At 54.2% G+C, this 13,339-nt stretch overlaps 1 protein-coding gene across 1 annotated transcript; it reads left to right on the forward strand.

Moving 5' to 3' along the window:
• The first annotated feature begins 4,499 nt into the window (after positions 1-4,499).
• LOC123761951 (collagen alpha-1(II) chain-like) lies at positions 4,500-6,377 on the forward strand. Its single transcript, XM_045748114.2, has one exon. The coding sequence runs from the start codon at positions 4,500-4,502 to the stop codon at positions 6,375-6,377; it is 1,878 nt and encodes a 625-aa protein (XP_045604070.2).
• The last annotated feature ends 6,962 nt before the right edge of the window (positions 6,378-13,339 follow it).

Consider the following 13,339-nt stretch of genomic DNA (forward strand, 5'->3'; position numbering starts at 1 on the left):
ACCGTCACCTGTGGCAGGTGGCTACCGTCACCTGTGGCAGGTGGCTACCGTCACCTGTGGCAGGTGGCTACCGTCACCTGTGGCAGGTGGCTACCGTCACCTGTGGCAGGTGGCTACCGTCACCTGTGGCAGGTGGCTACCGTCACCTGTGGCAGGTGGCTACCGTCACCTGTGGCAGGTGGCTACCGTCACCTGTGGCAGGTGGCTACCGTCACCTGTGGCAGGTGGCTACCGTCACCTGTGGCAGGTGGCTACCGTCACCTGTGGCAGGTGGCTACCGTCACCTGTGGCAGGTGGCTACCGTCACCTGTGGCAGGTGGCTACCGTCACCTGTGGCAGGTGGCTACCGTCACCTGTGGCAGGTGGCTACCGTCACCTGTGGCAGGTGGCTACCGTCACCTGTGGCAGGTGGCTACCGTCACCTGTGGCAGGTGGCTACCGTCACCTGTGGCAGGTGGCTACCGTCACCTGTGGCAGGTGGCTACCGTTACCTGTGGCAGGTGGCTACCGTTACCTGTGGCAGGTGGCTACCGTTACCTGTGGCAGGTGGCTACCGTCACCTGTGGCACGTGGCTACCGTTACCTGTGGCAGGTGGCTACAGGTGACGGATCTCCCAATCCTGAGCACTCCAGGTGCAAACTCTGTGAGCAGGAGGAACTGGGACATGATCTCCCACACACGAATGATGAATACCTAATCATCATAGGCCCTTCAGACCTGCCAGTGGGAGATGCCTGAAGATGTGCAGTTGCTTCATACATTCTCCAGTTCTAGAGGAAATCATCACAATGTGTTAACGTTCTTTAAATGTTCTCGTGTTCCTGAGGATCTCCTGATAATGTTGTTCTGTTCCTGTTGCCAAAAACGTGACTACTAGTGACTGTCCTATCATACTCCTGTTTATCTATCATACTCCCGTTTATTTATATATTTATATGCAAGAAGATATAGAAGAATTAAGTGGTACATTCTTACCAAGCCAATAACACCAGCTCTGCTACCTGGGTGAGCTGGAATTTTGGTATTCTGCACTTAAGTGCTTAAGGATAAAATCAATGCCAAACAAAAATCAACCAAAGACAGAGAGAAGCTTTAGGCTTCCTCAACGACCTCCAACTACCGTAGGCCTGGGTTGTTTGAGGGGAAAGGGGGGGGGGGGAATGGTGATGGGGGGGAGGGGAGTGATGGTGGAAGGAGATGGGGGGGAGTTTGGAGTATATTGAGGTGATGGGGTGTGAAGGGAGAGCAGGGAATGGTAAAAGGGGAAAATCGGGGAAAGTAGAAATGGAAGGGGGCCCCGGAAGGGGAAACTATGACTTCAGTAGTTCGCCCCCCTCTACCAACTTCCCTGCCATTCCCTCGTTACAGCAACTGTGGCCCCCGCTATAGTGATTCTGTCCGAGAAGTTTATTGGGGCTGTATGGTCGTTACGTGAACAGTTAGGTCGTCTAGCGCGTGAGGGAGCGGGGTCGTTACGAGAGCTATTTGGTCGTTGGGTAAGCAGCTGGTCATAGGTCAGGTGACGGGGGGGGGGGGGGGAAGATGTTATTAAGACGACAGTTGGGTCGTCTCGCAGGTAGGATGAGGGTCGTTGGACGAGTAGTTATGCCAACAACGGTAATTAGATGACTCTGGGTGACGTCACTGTGACGTCAAACACCATGTATAAAACACGGTTTTTCATCTCTTACTTTCGGTAGGTTGGGTTAGATTGGTGACACGCACGACCCGCGCCTCGCAAGTAATTTGTCCTGGGTTCGAGTCCTAGCCAGGGAGGATTGACTTGGTGCCACTCCTGAACTGTTCGCCCATGTTACCCAGCAGTACTTGGTGTACCAGGTTGTTAACCGGTTGTCGGGAAGTGTTTCAGTGAGGTATGGGAGGAGGCGAAGGCTCTCAGCCTGCTAACACGAGTCAGAAATAGTCTGCTCCTGTTATCTTGAGAGGTTATCTTGAGATGATTTCGGGGCTTTAGTGTCCCCGCGGCTCGGTCCTCGACCAGGCCTCCACCCCCAGGAAGCAGCCCGTGACAGCTGACTAACACCCAGGTACCTATTTTACTGCTAGGTAACAGGGGCATAGGGTGAAAGAAGCTCTGCCCATTGTTTCTCGCCGGCGCCTGGTGAAAGCAAAAACGAGAAGAAAAATTAAGGGACGACATTTTGGGTCCGTCTTGGGCTCGTCTCAAGTGGGTTTGGGTTACCTGTGTAACTGTCTATCACAGGTGGGCGGGTCGCGAGTCTGAAGCGATTTGGATCTAAGAACTTGGCCAATGATTTCCCTTCAAATTAAACTACTACTTCTGGAATGTCACTGGTAACCTTTCTTGTCAGAGTTACAACTGCTTCACGATCATCTCTCCACACTAATCGATAAGCAACTTGCTTATCGGTACCATCGATAAGCAACTTGTCCTATTGCAGACGATGAGTCACAATAACGTGGCTGAAGAATGTTGACTAGACCACACACTAGAAGGTGAAGGGACGACGACGTTTCGGTCCGTCCTGGGGCCAGATTCACGAAAGCACTTTCGCAAGCACTTACGAACCTGTTCATATTTTCTCAATCTTTGGCGGCTTTGTTTCCAATTATTAAACAGTTAATGAGCTCCGAAGCACCAGGAGGCTGTTTATAACAATAACAACAGTTGAATGGGAAGTTTTCATGCTTGTAAACTGTTTAATAAATGTAACCAAAACCGTCAAAGACTGAGGAAAGATGTACACGTTCGTAAGTACTTGCGTAAGTGCTTTCGTGAATCTGGCCCTTGGACCATTCTCAAGTCGATTGTCCTATTCCTCTGCATGAATAGATGCAAAGTCTCTTTGCATCTATTCTCCATACCCCCCCCCCCAGCCTCCAAGAATCTATATTTATTAGGTTTAATATTATAAATAAATATGAAAAGGTGGTGTGGATGTTTGTCGACCACATGTTTGTCGACCACATGTTTGTCGACCACATGTTTGTCGACCACTCCTAGGCAGTCAAACTGCCTAAGAGAGGTAGTTTGGCTAGGCTGATTTAGATATATTGACAAAAAGGGGGGATAGAAGTAAATGAAATACGTCTCAAGTTATAGCTTAGAATATACAGGGATGATCAGATTGATTTAAGCTCAAATTGTGACTATCCGCGATTAAGGGATAGTCAAGTTTTACAGTTACAAATGCTGTTCCCTCTTGCAGGATGGACTGCTGCACAGGTTAGCATGTCTTTTTGCCTTTGTGTCATCTTTCTTGTGTAATCCTTACATTACACACTACAATGACTTTGGGCAGCATACATCATTATACTTTGTATCCTATTTGATGTGTAATTATTCACACCTGTGTTATCTTGATAGTGTTGTATATTGTACAGATACAGGTGTCAGTATTGCATAGTACACACATTACAGGGTCTCTTTAGGTTATCTTGAGGTTATCTTGAGATGATTTCGGGTCCTAGCGTCCTCGCGGCCCGGTCCTCGACCAGGCCTCCTTTTCTGTTACACAACCCCCAGGAAGCAGCCCGTAGCAGCTGCCTAACTCCCAGGTACCTATTTACTGCTAAGTGAACAGATGCATAAGCGTGAAAGAAACTGCCCATTTGTTTCCGCCTCCGCCGGGTATCGAACCCGGAACCTTGGGACTACGAATCCCGAGCGCTGTCCACTCAGCCGGCAGGCCCCCCAGATGGTCGACCAATTATATATATATTTTTGTCATTGTTTTAGCAGGATTGTTGTTGTTGTTTAAGATTCGCTCCTTGGAACAAAAAGTTCCAAGTAGCACGGGCTATGGTGAGCCCGTAGTGGACTTTTTTCTTTTTTTTAGCAGGAGCCTCACACATATTATGCTTCCTGGAGTACTAGAGTTTAAAACTTAAACTAAGTTTAAACATTAAGTTCCCAAGCCAAATAAAATAATTATCGTACCCAAATTTCCCTGAAAAAAGCTTAAATAATATTGTTTATCATTATTATCGGAAAATTCCCTTCGAATTTCCTTAATGGTGGCAACAAATTAGATAACAGAAGAGTTATCTGCTCCGCTCAGAGGAATACATTAAAATCCCATTAATATTGGTCGCCTTGAGCTGTTAATGGGGTCCACGGCCCAGAGGTGCCCACGGTCCAGAGGTGCCCACGGCCCAGAGATGCCCACGGCCCAGAGGTGCCCCCACGGCCCAGAGGTGCCCCACGGCCCAGAGGTGCCCCCACGGCCCAGAGGTGCCCCCACGGCCCAGAGGTGCCCCCACGGCCCAGAGGTGCCCCCCACGGCCCAGTGGTGCCCCCCACGGCCCAGAGGTGCCCCCCACGGCCCAGAGGTGCCCCCCACGGCCCAGAGGTGCCCCCCACGGCCCAGAGGTGCCCCCCCACGGCCCAGAAGTGCCCCACGGTCCAGACGTGCCCCACGGTCCAGAGGTGCCCACGGCCCAGAGATGCCCACGGCCCAGAGGTGCCCCCACGGCCCAGAGATGCCCACGGTCCAGAGGTGCCCACGGCCCAGAGATGCCCACGGCCCAGAGGTGCCCCCACGGCCCAGAGGTGCCCACGGTCCAGAGGTGCCCACGGCCCAGAGGTGCCCCCACGGCCCAGAGGTGCCCCCACGGCCCAGAGGTGCCCCACGGCCCAGAGGTGCCCCCACGGCCCAGAGGTGCCCCCACGGCCCAGAGGTGCCCCCACGGCCCAGAGGTGCCCCCACGGCCCAGAGGTGCCCCCACGGCCCAGTGGTGCCCCCACGGCCCAGTGGTGCCCCCCACGGCCCAGTGGTGCCCCCCACGGCCCAGTGGTGCCCCCCACGGCCCAGTGGTGCCCCCCACGGCCCAAAGGTGCCCCCCACGGCCCAGAGGTGCCCCCCACGGCCCAGAGGTGCCCCCCACGGCCCAGAGGTGCCCCCCACGGCCCAGAGGTGCCCCCCACGGCCCAGAGGTGCCCCCCACGGCCCAGAGGTGCCCCCCACGGCCCAGAGGTGCCCCCCACGGCCCAGAGGTGCCCCCCACGGCCCAGAGGTGCCCCCCACGGCCCAGAGGTGCCCCCCACGGCCCAGAGGTGCCCCCCACGGCCCAGAGGTGCCCCCCACGGCCCAGAGGTGCCCCCCACGGCCCAGAGGTGCCCCCACGGCCCAGAGGTGCCCCCCACGGCCCAGAGGTGCCCCCCACGGCCCAGAGGTGCCCCCCACGGCCCAGAGGTGCCCCCCACGGCCCAGAGGTGCCCCCCACGGCCCAGAGGTGCCCCCCACGGCCCAGAGGTGCCCCCCACGGCCCAGAGGTGCCCCCCCACGGCCCAGACGTGCCCCACGGTCCAGACGTGCCCCACGGTCCAGACGTGCCCCACGGTCCAGACGTGCCCCACGGTCCAGACGTGCCCCACGGTCTAGAGGTGCCCCACGGTCCAGACGTGCCCCACGGTCCAGACGTGCCCCACGGTCCAGACGTGCCCCACGGTCCAGACGTGCCCCACGGTCCAGACGTGCCCCACGGTCCAGACGTGCCCCACGGTCCAGACGTGCCCCACGGTCCAGACGTGTCCCACGGCCCAGACGTGTCCCACGGTCCAGACGTGTCCCACGGTCCAGACGTGTCCCACGGTCCAGACGTGTCCCACGGTCCAGACGTGCCCCACGGTCCAGACGTGCCCCACGGTCCAGACGTGCCCCACGGTCCAGACGTGTCCCACGGTCCAGACGTGTCCCACGGTCCAGACGTGTCCCACGGTCCAGACGTGTCCCACGGTCCAGACGTGCCCCACGGTCCAGACGTGTCCCACGGTCCAGACGTGCCCCACGGCCCAGACGTGCCCCACGGTCCAGACGTGTCCCACGGTCCAGACGTGCCCCACGGCCCAGACGTGCCCCACGGTCAAGACGTGTCCCACGGTCCAGACGTGTCCCACGGTCCAGACGTGTCCCACGGTCCAGACGTGTCCCACGGTCCAGACGTGTCCCACGGCCCAGACGTGTCCCACGGCCCAGACGTGCCCCACGGTCCAGACGTGTCCCACGGTCCAGACGTGTCCCACGGTCCAGACGTGCTCCACGGTCCAGACGTGTCCCACGGTCCAGACGTGTCCCACGGCCCAGACGTGTCCCACGGCCCAGACGTGCCCCACGGTCCAGACGTGTCCCACGGCCCAGACGTGCCCCACGGCCCAGACGTGCCCCACGGCCCAGACGTGCCCCACGGCCCAGACGTGCCCCACGGTCCAGACGTGCCCCACGGCCCAGACGTGCCCCACGGCCCAGACGTGCCCCCCACGGCCCAGACGTGCCCCCCACGGCCCAGACGTGCCCCACGGCCCAGACGTGCCCCACGGCCCAGACGTGCCCCACGGCCCAGACGTGCCCCACGGCCCAGACGTGCCCCCACGGCCCAGACGTGCCGTGGATAGACACAAGACTGGAATAGACATAATAGACGCGTGTCTATTCATGTACAAATTAAACATCGTCCGCCATCATTACTTCAATGGCGTCAAGTCACTAAAGAAGGAACAGAAAACGTAGATAAAAGAAGAGCGAAGATACAAGAAATTGGTGATAAAGAAGGAAAAACAAGAAAGGACAACCATAACAGCCTCATTTATACCATTTTCGTATCTTTCTACGGTAGAGCAGCAGCCTCGCTTCATTGCAGGTCGGCGTTCAATCCCCGACCGTTCAAAAGTGGTTGGGCACCATTCCATTCCCCCGTTCCATCCCAAATCCTTATCCTGACCACTTGCAAGTGCTATCTAGTCGTAATGGCTTGGTATTTTCCCTGCCTGATAGTTCCCTTTCCTTCCAATGCCGTCCTCGCTGCTATTGCTACAATTAAAGTAGAATCTACATTTATAAAACAGAATGTCTGTCTGTCTGAGGATGGGGGCCGCAGGCGCTTGGGGGACATGGGGGCCGCAGGCGCTTGGGGGACATGGGGGCCACCTCACCTCATGAATCATGGGGGAAGAGATGTGTCACAGGTCAGTCAGGGTCGGCCCAAGTGTCATACTTTAAGAAATATCGGCACCTTAAGTGCACCCTCCCCCCCCCAGCGACTTTCAAGAAGGTTGGAATAAAATATAACACGTGTATTCCGTAGAGTATAATGCTTACTCCCCATCAACCTGAATTCATTTGGGTTGGGGAAAAGGAGGCAGATTAGGTGATGGGGGGAGGATAGAGAAGGTGAGAGAGGGTGGGATAGTGGAGGAGAGGGTGGGATTGGGGAAGAAGGGGTGAGATAGGGACGAGGGGAAGGAATGGTGCCCAACCAATTGGACGGTCGGGAATTGAACGCCGACCTGCATGAAGGGAGACCGTCACTCCGAGAAAAAGATTGGGAGATAGGGGGGGGAGAGGGGGAAGCGGAAGGGGAGGTGAGAGGGGCATGAAGGAGGGGAGGGGGAAGAGAGAGGGAAGGGAAGGAAGGAGAGAGAAGGAAAGAGAAGAGAGAGTGGCCCGGCCGCCACAATTGTCATATAAAACTAAGGGAAACTAAGGGAAACTTTTTCCTTAAACTAAGGGAAAAAAGTAAAAGAGAAAACAAACACATTTCCTCTCCCCCCTCCCCTCTCACCCCTTCCCCACCCCTCCTCTCCCCCTTCCCCACCCCACCCCTCCCCTCCCCCCACACAACAGATATGACAGCGACCAATACCTGGATACCTGGTTGATGGGGTTCTGGGAGTTCTTCTACTCCCCAAGCCCGGCCCGAGGCCAGGCTTGACTTGTGAGAGTTTGGTCCACTAAGCTGTTGCTTGGAGCGGCCCGCAGGACCACATGCCCACCAAGGCCCGGTTGGTCCCGCACTCCTTGGAGAAAATAGTCTGTTCTCCTCTTGAAGATGTCCACGGTTGTTCCGGCAATATTTCTGATAGTCGCTGGGAGGACGTTGAACAACCGCGGTCCTCTGATGTTTATACAGTGTTCTCTAATTGTGCCCATGGCTCTTCACTGGTTCTATTCTGCATTTTCTTCCATATCGTTCACTCCAGTGCATTGTTATTTTACTGTGTAGATTTGGGACCTGTCCCTCCAGTATTTTCCATGTGTATATTTGGTATCTCTCTCGTCTCCTTTCTAGTGAGTACATTTGGAGAGCTTTGAGACGGTCCCAATAATGTAGGTGCTTTATCTCGTCTATGCGTGACGTATATGTTCTCTGTATTCCCTCTATTTCAGCAATCTCTCCTGCTCTGAAGGGGGAAGTGAGTACTGAGCAGTACTCAAGTTTAGGGTAGGCTCAGAAATAGGTTCAAGAACCTGTACGTCAGTTGACAGGCAGTCCAGACGCGGAACCACAGAGCTAAAGCTCAACCCCCCCCCCCCCCCCCCCCGCCCGCATGCACATCCAAGTGGACACCCTAACCAAACCTGACGAAATAACGGGACACTGGTGAGACAATAAACAGGGAGGCAATAGGGCCCAATATCCCAGCAGGCGGGTCTGAACACTCTGTGTGTGTGTGGGGGGGGGGGGGGGGGGGCAAAATGGAGGAGTATTAACCAGGCTCTTAATGAGGAGAGGGGAGGAGGGGGGAGCAGCCCGGGGTACTGGAAGGGGGGGTGATGGTAATATTACCTCTGATGTCCAGAGGGGACATCAGATAGAGAGGTAGGGAGGTGGGAGGGAGAAGAGGGAGGGGGGAGAGGGAGGGGGGGGGAGATAGGGAGATAGGGGAGAGTGGGGGAGGGAGTGGGCGAGACAGAGAGAATGGGGGAGAGTGAGATAGAGCAGTGGAGGTAGAAGGGGGGGGGGTTGAGGAGACAGCCGAACTCCCCCTCATAAAAGCAACAAGGGTAACAGAGTAAGGGAGGCAGGGAAGGGGGAGGCAGGGAAAGTGGGAGAGGTAGGGAAGGGAGAGGCAGGGAAGGGGGAGGCAGGGAATAGGGAGGCAGGGAATAGGGAGGCAGGGAAGGGGAGGCAGGGAAAGAGAGGCAGGGAAGGGAAAGGCAGGGAAGGGGGGAGGCAGGGAAGGGAGAGGCAGGGAAGGGGGAAGCAGGGAAGGGGGAAGCAGGGAAGGGGGAGGCAGGGAATAGGGAGGCAGGGAATAGGGAGGCAGGGAATAGGGAGACAGGGAAGGGAGAGGCAGGGAAGGGAAGCGCATATTACCAAGACATATTGCCTGTCCCGGCGCCTACTCCTCCCTTTATTAATTAACTCAACTAATCAACTTCTTGATTACACTTTGAGAAGAGTTGGACGAGGGAAAAATGGCCAAATCTTGAAGGAGGATTGGCCGAGGGAGAAGATTTTCAAACTTCGCCCCCTCCAGCGCCAGACGCAGCGCCTTTGACGGCGGAAAATGTCGTTGTTTGGGACACAAAGATCGTTTGACCAAACTGTTTACTAGTTCGAGGAACCAAGTTAATTGTTAATATGATTCCGATGTTTCCGAAGGATGCAGATGCGTCCAGAGGAACTTGAAGAGCTCATTTACTCACCATAAACATTTTCGATAAAGTGAAGACATTTCTTACATTTGGAGGCAACGAGGTGCTCTGAGAACTACGAGGGATTGTTACAGACAATTGAAGGTAGTTAGGTAATTATGAGGAGGTCAGAAATGACCAAGTAGCTCATGGAAGGGATATGAGGACAAGGAATTTGGATATGGGGACAATGAGCTAAGGATATAGGGACAAGGAGCTAAGGATATGAGGACAATGAGCTAAGAATATGGGGACAAGGAGCTAAGGATATGGAGACAAGGAGCTAAGGATATGGGGACAATGAGCTAAGGATATGGGAACAATGAGCTAAGGATATGGGAACAAGGAGCTAAGGATATGGAGACAAGGAGCTAAGGATATGGGGACAATGAGCTAAGGATATGGGAACAAGGAGCTAAGGATATGGGGACAATGAGCTAAGGATATGGGAACAAGGAGCTAAGGATATGGGGACAATGAGCTAAGGATATGGGAACAATGAGCTAAGGATATGGAGACAAGGAGCTAAGGATATGGGGACAATGAGCTAAGGGTATGGGGACAATGAGCTAAGGATATGGGAACAAGGAGCTAAGGATATGGGGACAATGAGCTAAGGATATGGGAACAAGGAGCTAAGGATATGGGGACAATGAGCTAAGGATATGGGGAACAAGGAGCTAAGGATATGGGGACAATGAGCTAAGGATATGGGAACAAGGAGCTAAGGATCTGGGAACAAGGAGCTAAGGATATGGGAACAAGGAGCTAAGGATATGGAGACAAGGAGCTAAGGATATGGGAACAAGGAGCTAAGGATATGGGGACAAGGAGCTAAGGATATGGGGACAAGGAGCTAAGGATATGGGGACAAGGAGCTAAGGATATGGGGACAAGGAGCTAAGGATATGGAGACAAGGAGCTAAGGATATGGGGACAATAAGCTAAGGATATGGGGACAAGGAGCTAAGGATATGGAGACAAGGAACTATGGTTATGACAAGGAGGTGAAGGAACGGTGCCGAATCACTAGCACCATTGGGAATCGAACGCTGACCCTGCAAGAAGCAAAGGTTCTTGCTCTACCGATGAGTCTAAGTAGGTGGGCAGACACAGACGCGGCCTGACAGCATAGCGGGGGCATAGCGCGAGGGAGATAAGAATGTGGACGAGGGTAAGAATGTGCTCAGCTTCGCTCAACCGAAGCTGAACTGGACGGTAGAGCGACGGTCTCGCTTCATGCAGGTCGGCGTTCAATCCCCGACAGTCCACAAGTGATTGGGCACCATTCCTTTACCCCCGTCCCATCCCAAATCCTGACCCCTTCCCAGTGCTATAGAGTCGAAATGGCTTGGCGCTTTCCCCTTAGCCAAAGCCTCCTCTCCAAACCCGTCCACTGACTGGCATGTTACTTGCTCCCTCTCTGTTACTGGTCCACACAGTACTGCTGGTGTTACTGGTCCACACAGTACCGCTGGTGTTACTGGTCCACACAGTACCGCTGGTGTTACTGGTCCACACAGTACCGCTGGTGTTACTGGTCCACACAGTACCGCTGGTGTTACTGGTCCACACAGTACCGCTGGTGTTACTGGTCCACACAGTACCGCTGGTGTTACTGGTCCACACAGTACCGCTGGTGTTACTGGTCCACACAGTACCGCTGGTGTTACTGGTCCACACAGTACCGCTGGTGTTACTGGTCCACACAGTACCGCTGGAGTTACTGGTCCACACAGTACCGCTGGTGTTACTGGTCCACACAGTACCGCTGGTGTTACTGGTCCACACAGTACCGCTGGTGTTACTGGTCCACACAGTACCGCTGGTGTTACTGGTCCACACAGTACCGCTGGTGTTACTGGTCCACACAGTACTGCTGGTGTTACTGGTCCACACAGTACTGCTGGTGTTACCGGTCCACACAGTACCGCTGGTGTTACTGGTCCACACAGTACTGCTGGTGTTACTGGCCCACACAGTACTGCTGGTGTTACTGGTCCACACAGTACTGCTGGTGTTACTGGTCCACACAGTACTGCTGGTGTTACTGGCCCACACAGTACTCCAGGTGTTACTGGTCCACACAGTATTCCAGGTGTTACTGGTCCACACAGTACTGCTGGTGTTACTGGCCCACACAGTACTCCAGGTGTTACTGGTCCACACAGTACTGCAGGTGTTACTGGTCCACACAGTACTGCTGGTGTTACTGGTCCACACAGTACTGCTGGTGTTACTGCTCTGTCACACTACATAAACTTGGGTCATGTTACGGACCTCCCAGGCCATGAACAGCCAACTTGCCTACACAGCCGGAAATAATGAAGCCCCTTAGACGCGACATGATAACGAGTTCGTAAATGATAACAGAGATAACCTACACATTCAAGATGTATAAGTATAGCCTACAAACTTCATGTATTTACAAAAACCAAAACCCTCATACATCAGAACACACCAATATACGGAGGTCAATATGCACATTAATACACCATCAATACGCGTTAGCCAATACCAATTGGGCTACGAGGCCCAATAGGGGGCCTCGTAGCCTGGTGGATAGCGCGCAGGACTCGTAATTCTGTGGCGCGGGTTCGATTCCCGCACGAGGCAGAAACAAATGGGCAAAGTTTCTTTCACCCTGAATGCCCCTGTTACCTAGCAGTAAATAGGTACCTGGGAGTTAGTCATCTGTCACGGGCTGCTTCCTGGGGGTGGAGGCCTGGTCGAGGACCGGGCCGCGGGGACACTAAAAAAAAAAAGCCCCGAAATCATCTCAAGATAACCTCAAGATAACCGTAATATAAACCAAAATATGATATCGTGGAGAGATATATTCTATCTCGGGGGATTACCAGTCGTAATTTGCCAGTGACGTTCCTTTTCCACCAGAAGCCTCCTTTATCGCACGGATACCAAACCAATCGGAAAATGTCTATTCCACTTTTCGAATCATGATTGGCTGTCGTCGGGTGGTGGCGAGGCTTGCGGTAAGAGCCGGGAGAGCCTAAGGGGAGAGGCTGACGGGGGGGGAGAGGGAGAGGGAGAGGGGGGGGGGGAGAGAGAGAGAGAGGGGGAGAGAGAGAGAGAGAGAGAGAGAGAGAGAGAGAGAGAGAGAGAGAGAGAGAGAGAGAGAGAGAGAGAGAGAGAGAGAGAGAGAGAGAGAGAGAGAGAGAGAGAGAGAGACAGAGAGAGAGAGACAGAGAGAGAGAGACAGAGAGAGAGAGACAGAGAGAGAGAGACAGAGAGAGAGAGACAGAGAGAGAGAGACAGAGAGAGACAGAGAGAGAGAGACAGAGAGAGAGAGACAGAGAGAGAGAGACAGAGAGAGAGAGACAGAGAGAGAGAGACAGAGAGAGAGAGACAGAGAGAGAGAGAGACAGAGAGAGAGAGAGAGAAAAGGGAAGGAGACTGATAGGAGCGTAAGGCAAGGGAAAGATGGGGAGGACAAATCCCTTCCACCAATGCTCGATTAGATGTTCATGTGTGGGTTAGATGGACATATGGGGACAGGAAGAGAGGTAAGGGGTAGAGGAAGAGTGGTAAGGGGCAGAGGAAGAGAGGAAAGGGGCCATAGGAAGGGAGGAAAGGGGCATAATGACCAGACCACACACTAGAATGTGAAGGGACGACGACGTTTCGGTCCGTCCTGGACCATTCTCAAGTCGATTGTGAATGGTCCAGGACGGACCGAAACGTCGTCGTCCCTTCACATTCTAGTGTGTGGTCTGGTCAACATATTTCAGCCACGTTATTGTGACTCATCGCCTGTCTAAGGGGCATAGTAAGAGAGATAAAGGGAAAAGAAGAGAGGAATGCAGGAAGGTGAATGGAGTGATGGAATAATGGTCACATTACCGGCTGAGAAAACACAGCCGACGATGATAACTAGACTGCATATGGCAAACCGTACAGCAGGCTTGCCAATGGGTGGCAA

The sequence above is a fragment of the Procambarus clarkii genome, chromosome 34 (assembly GCF_040958095.1).
Source record: "Procambarus clarkii isolate CNS0578487 chromosome 34, FALCON_Pclarkii_2.0, whole genome shotgun sequence".
Lineage (NCBI taxonomy): Eukaryota > Metazoa > Arthropoda > Malacostraca > Decapoda > Cambaridae > Procambarus > Procambarus clarkii.

Excerpts from the sequence above, each read along its gene's own strand:
- LOC123761951 (XM_045748114.2), top strand. The coding sequence starts at position 4,500 with ATGCCCACGGCCCAGAGGTGCCCCCACGGCCCAGAGGTGCCCACGGTC.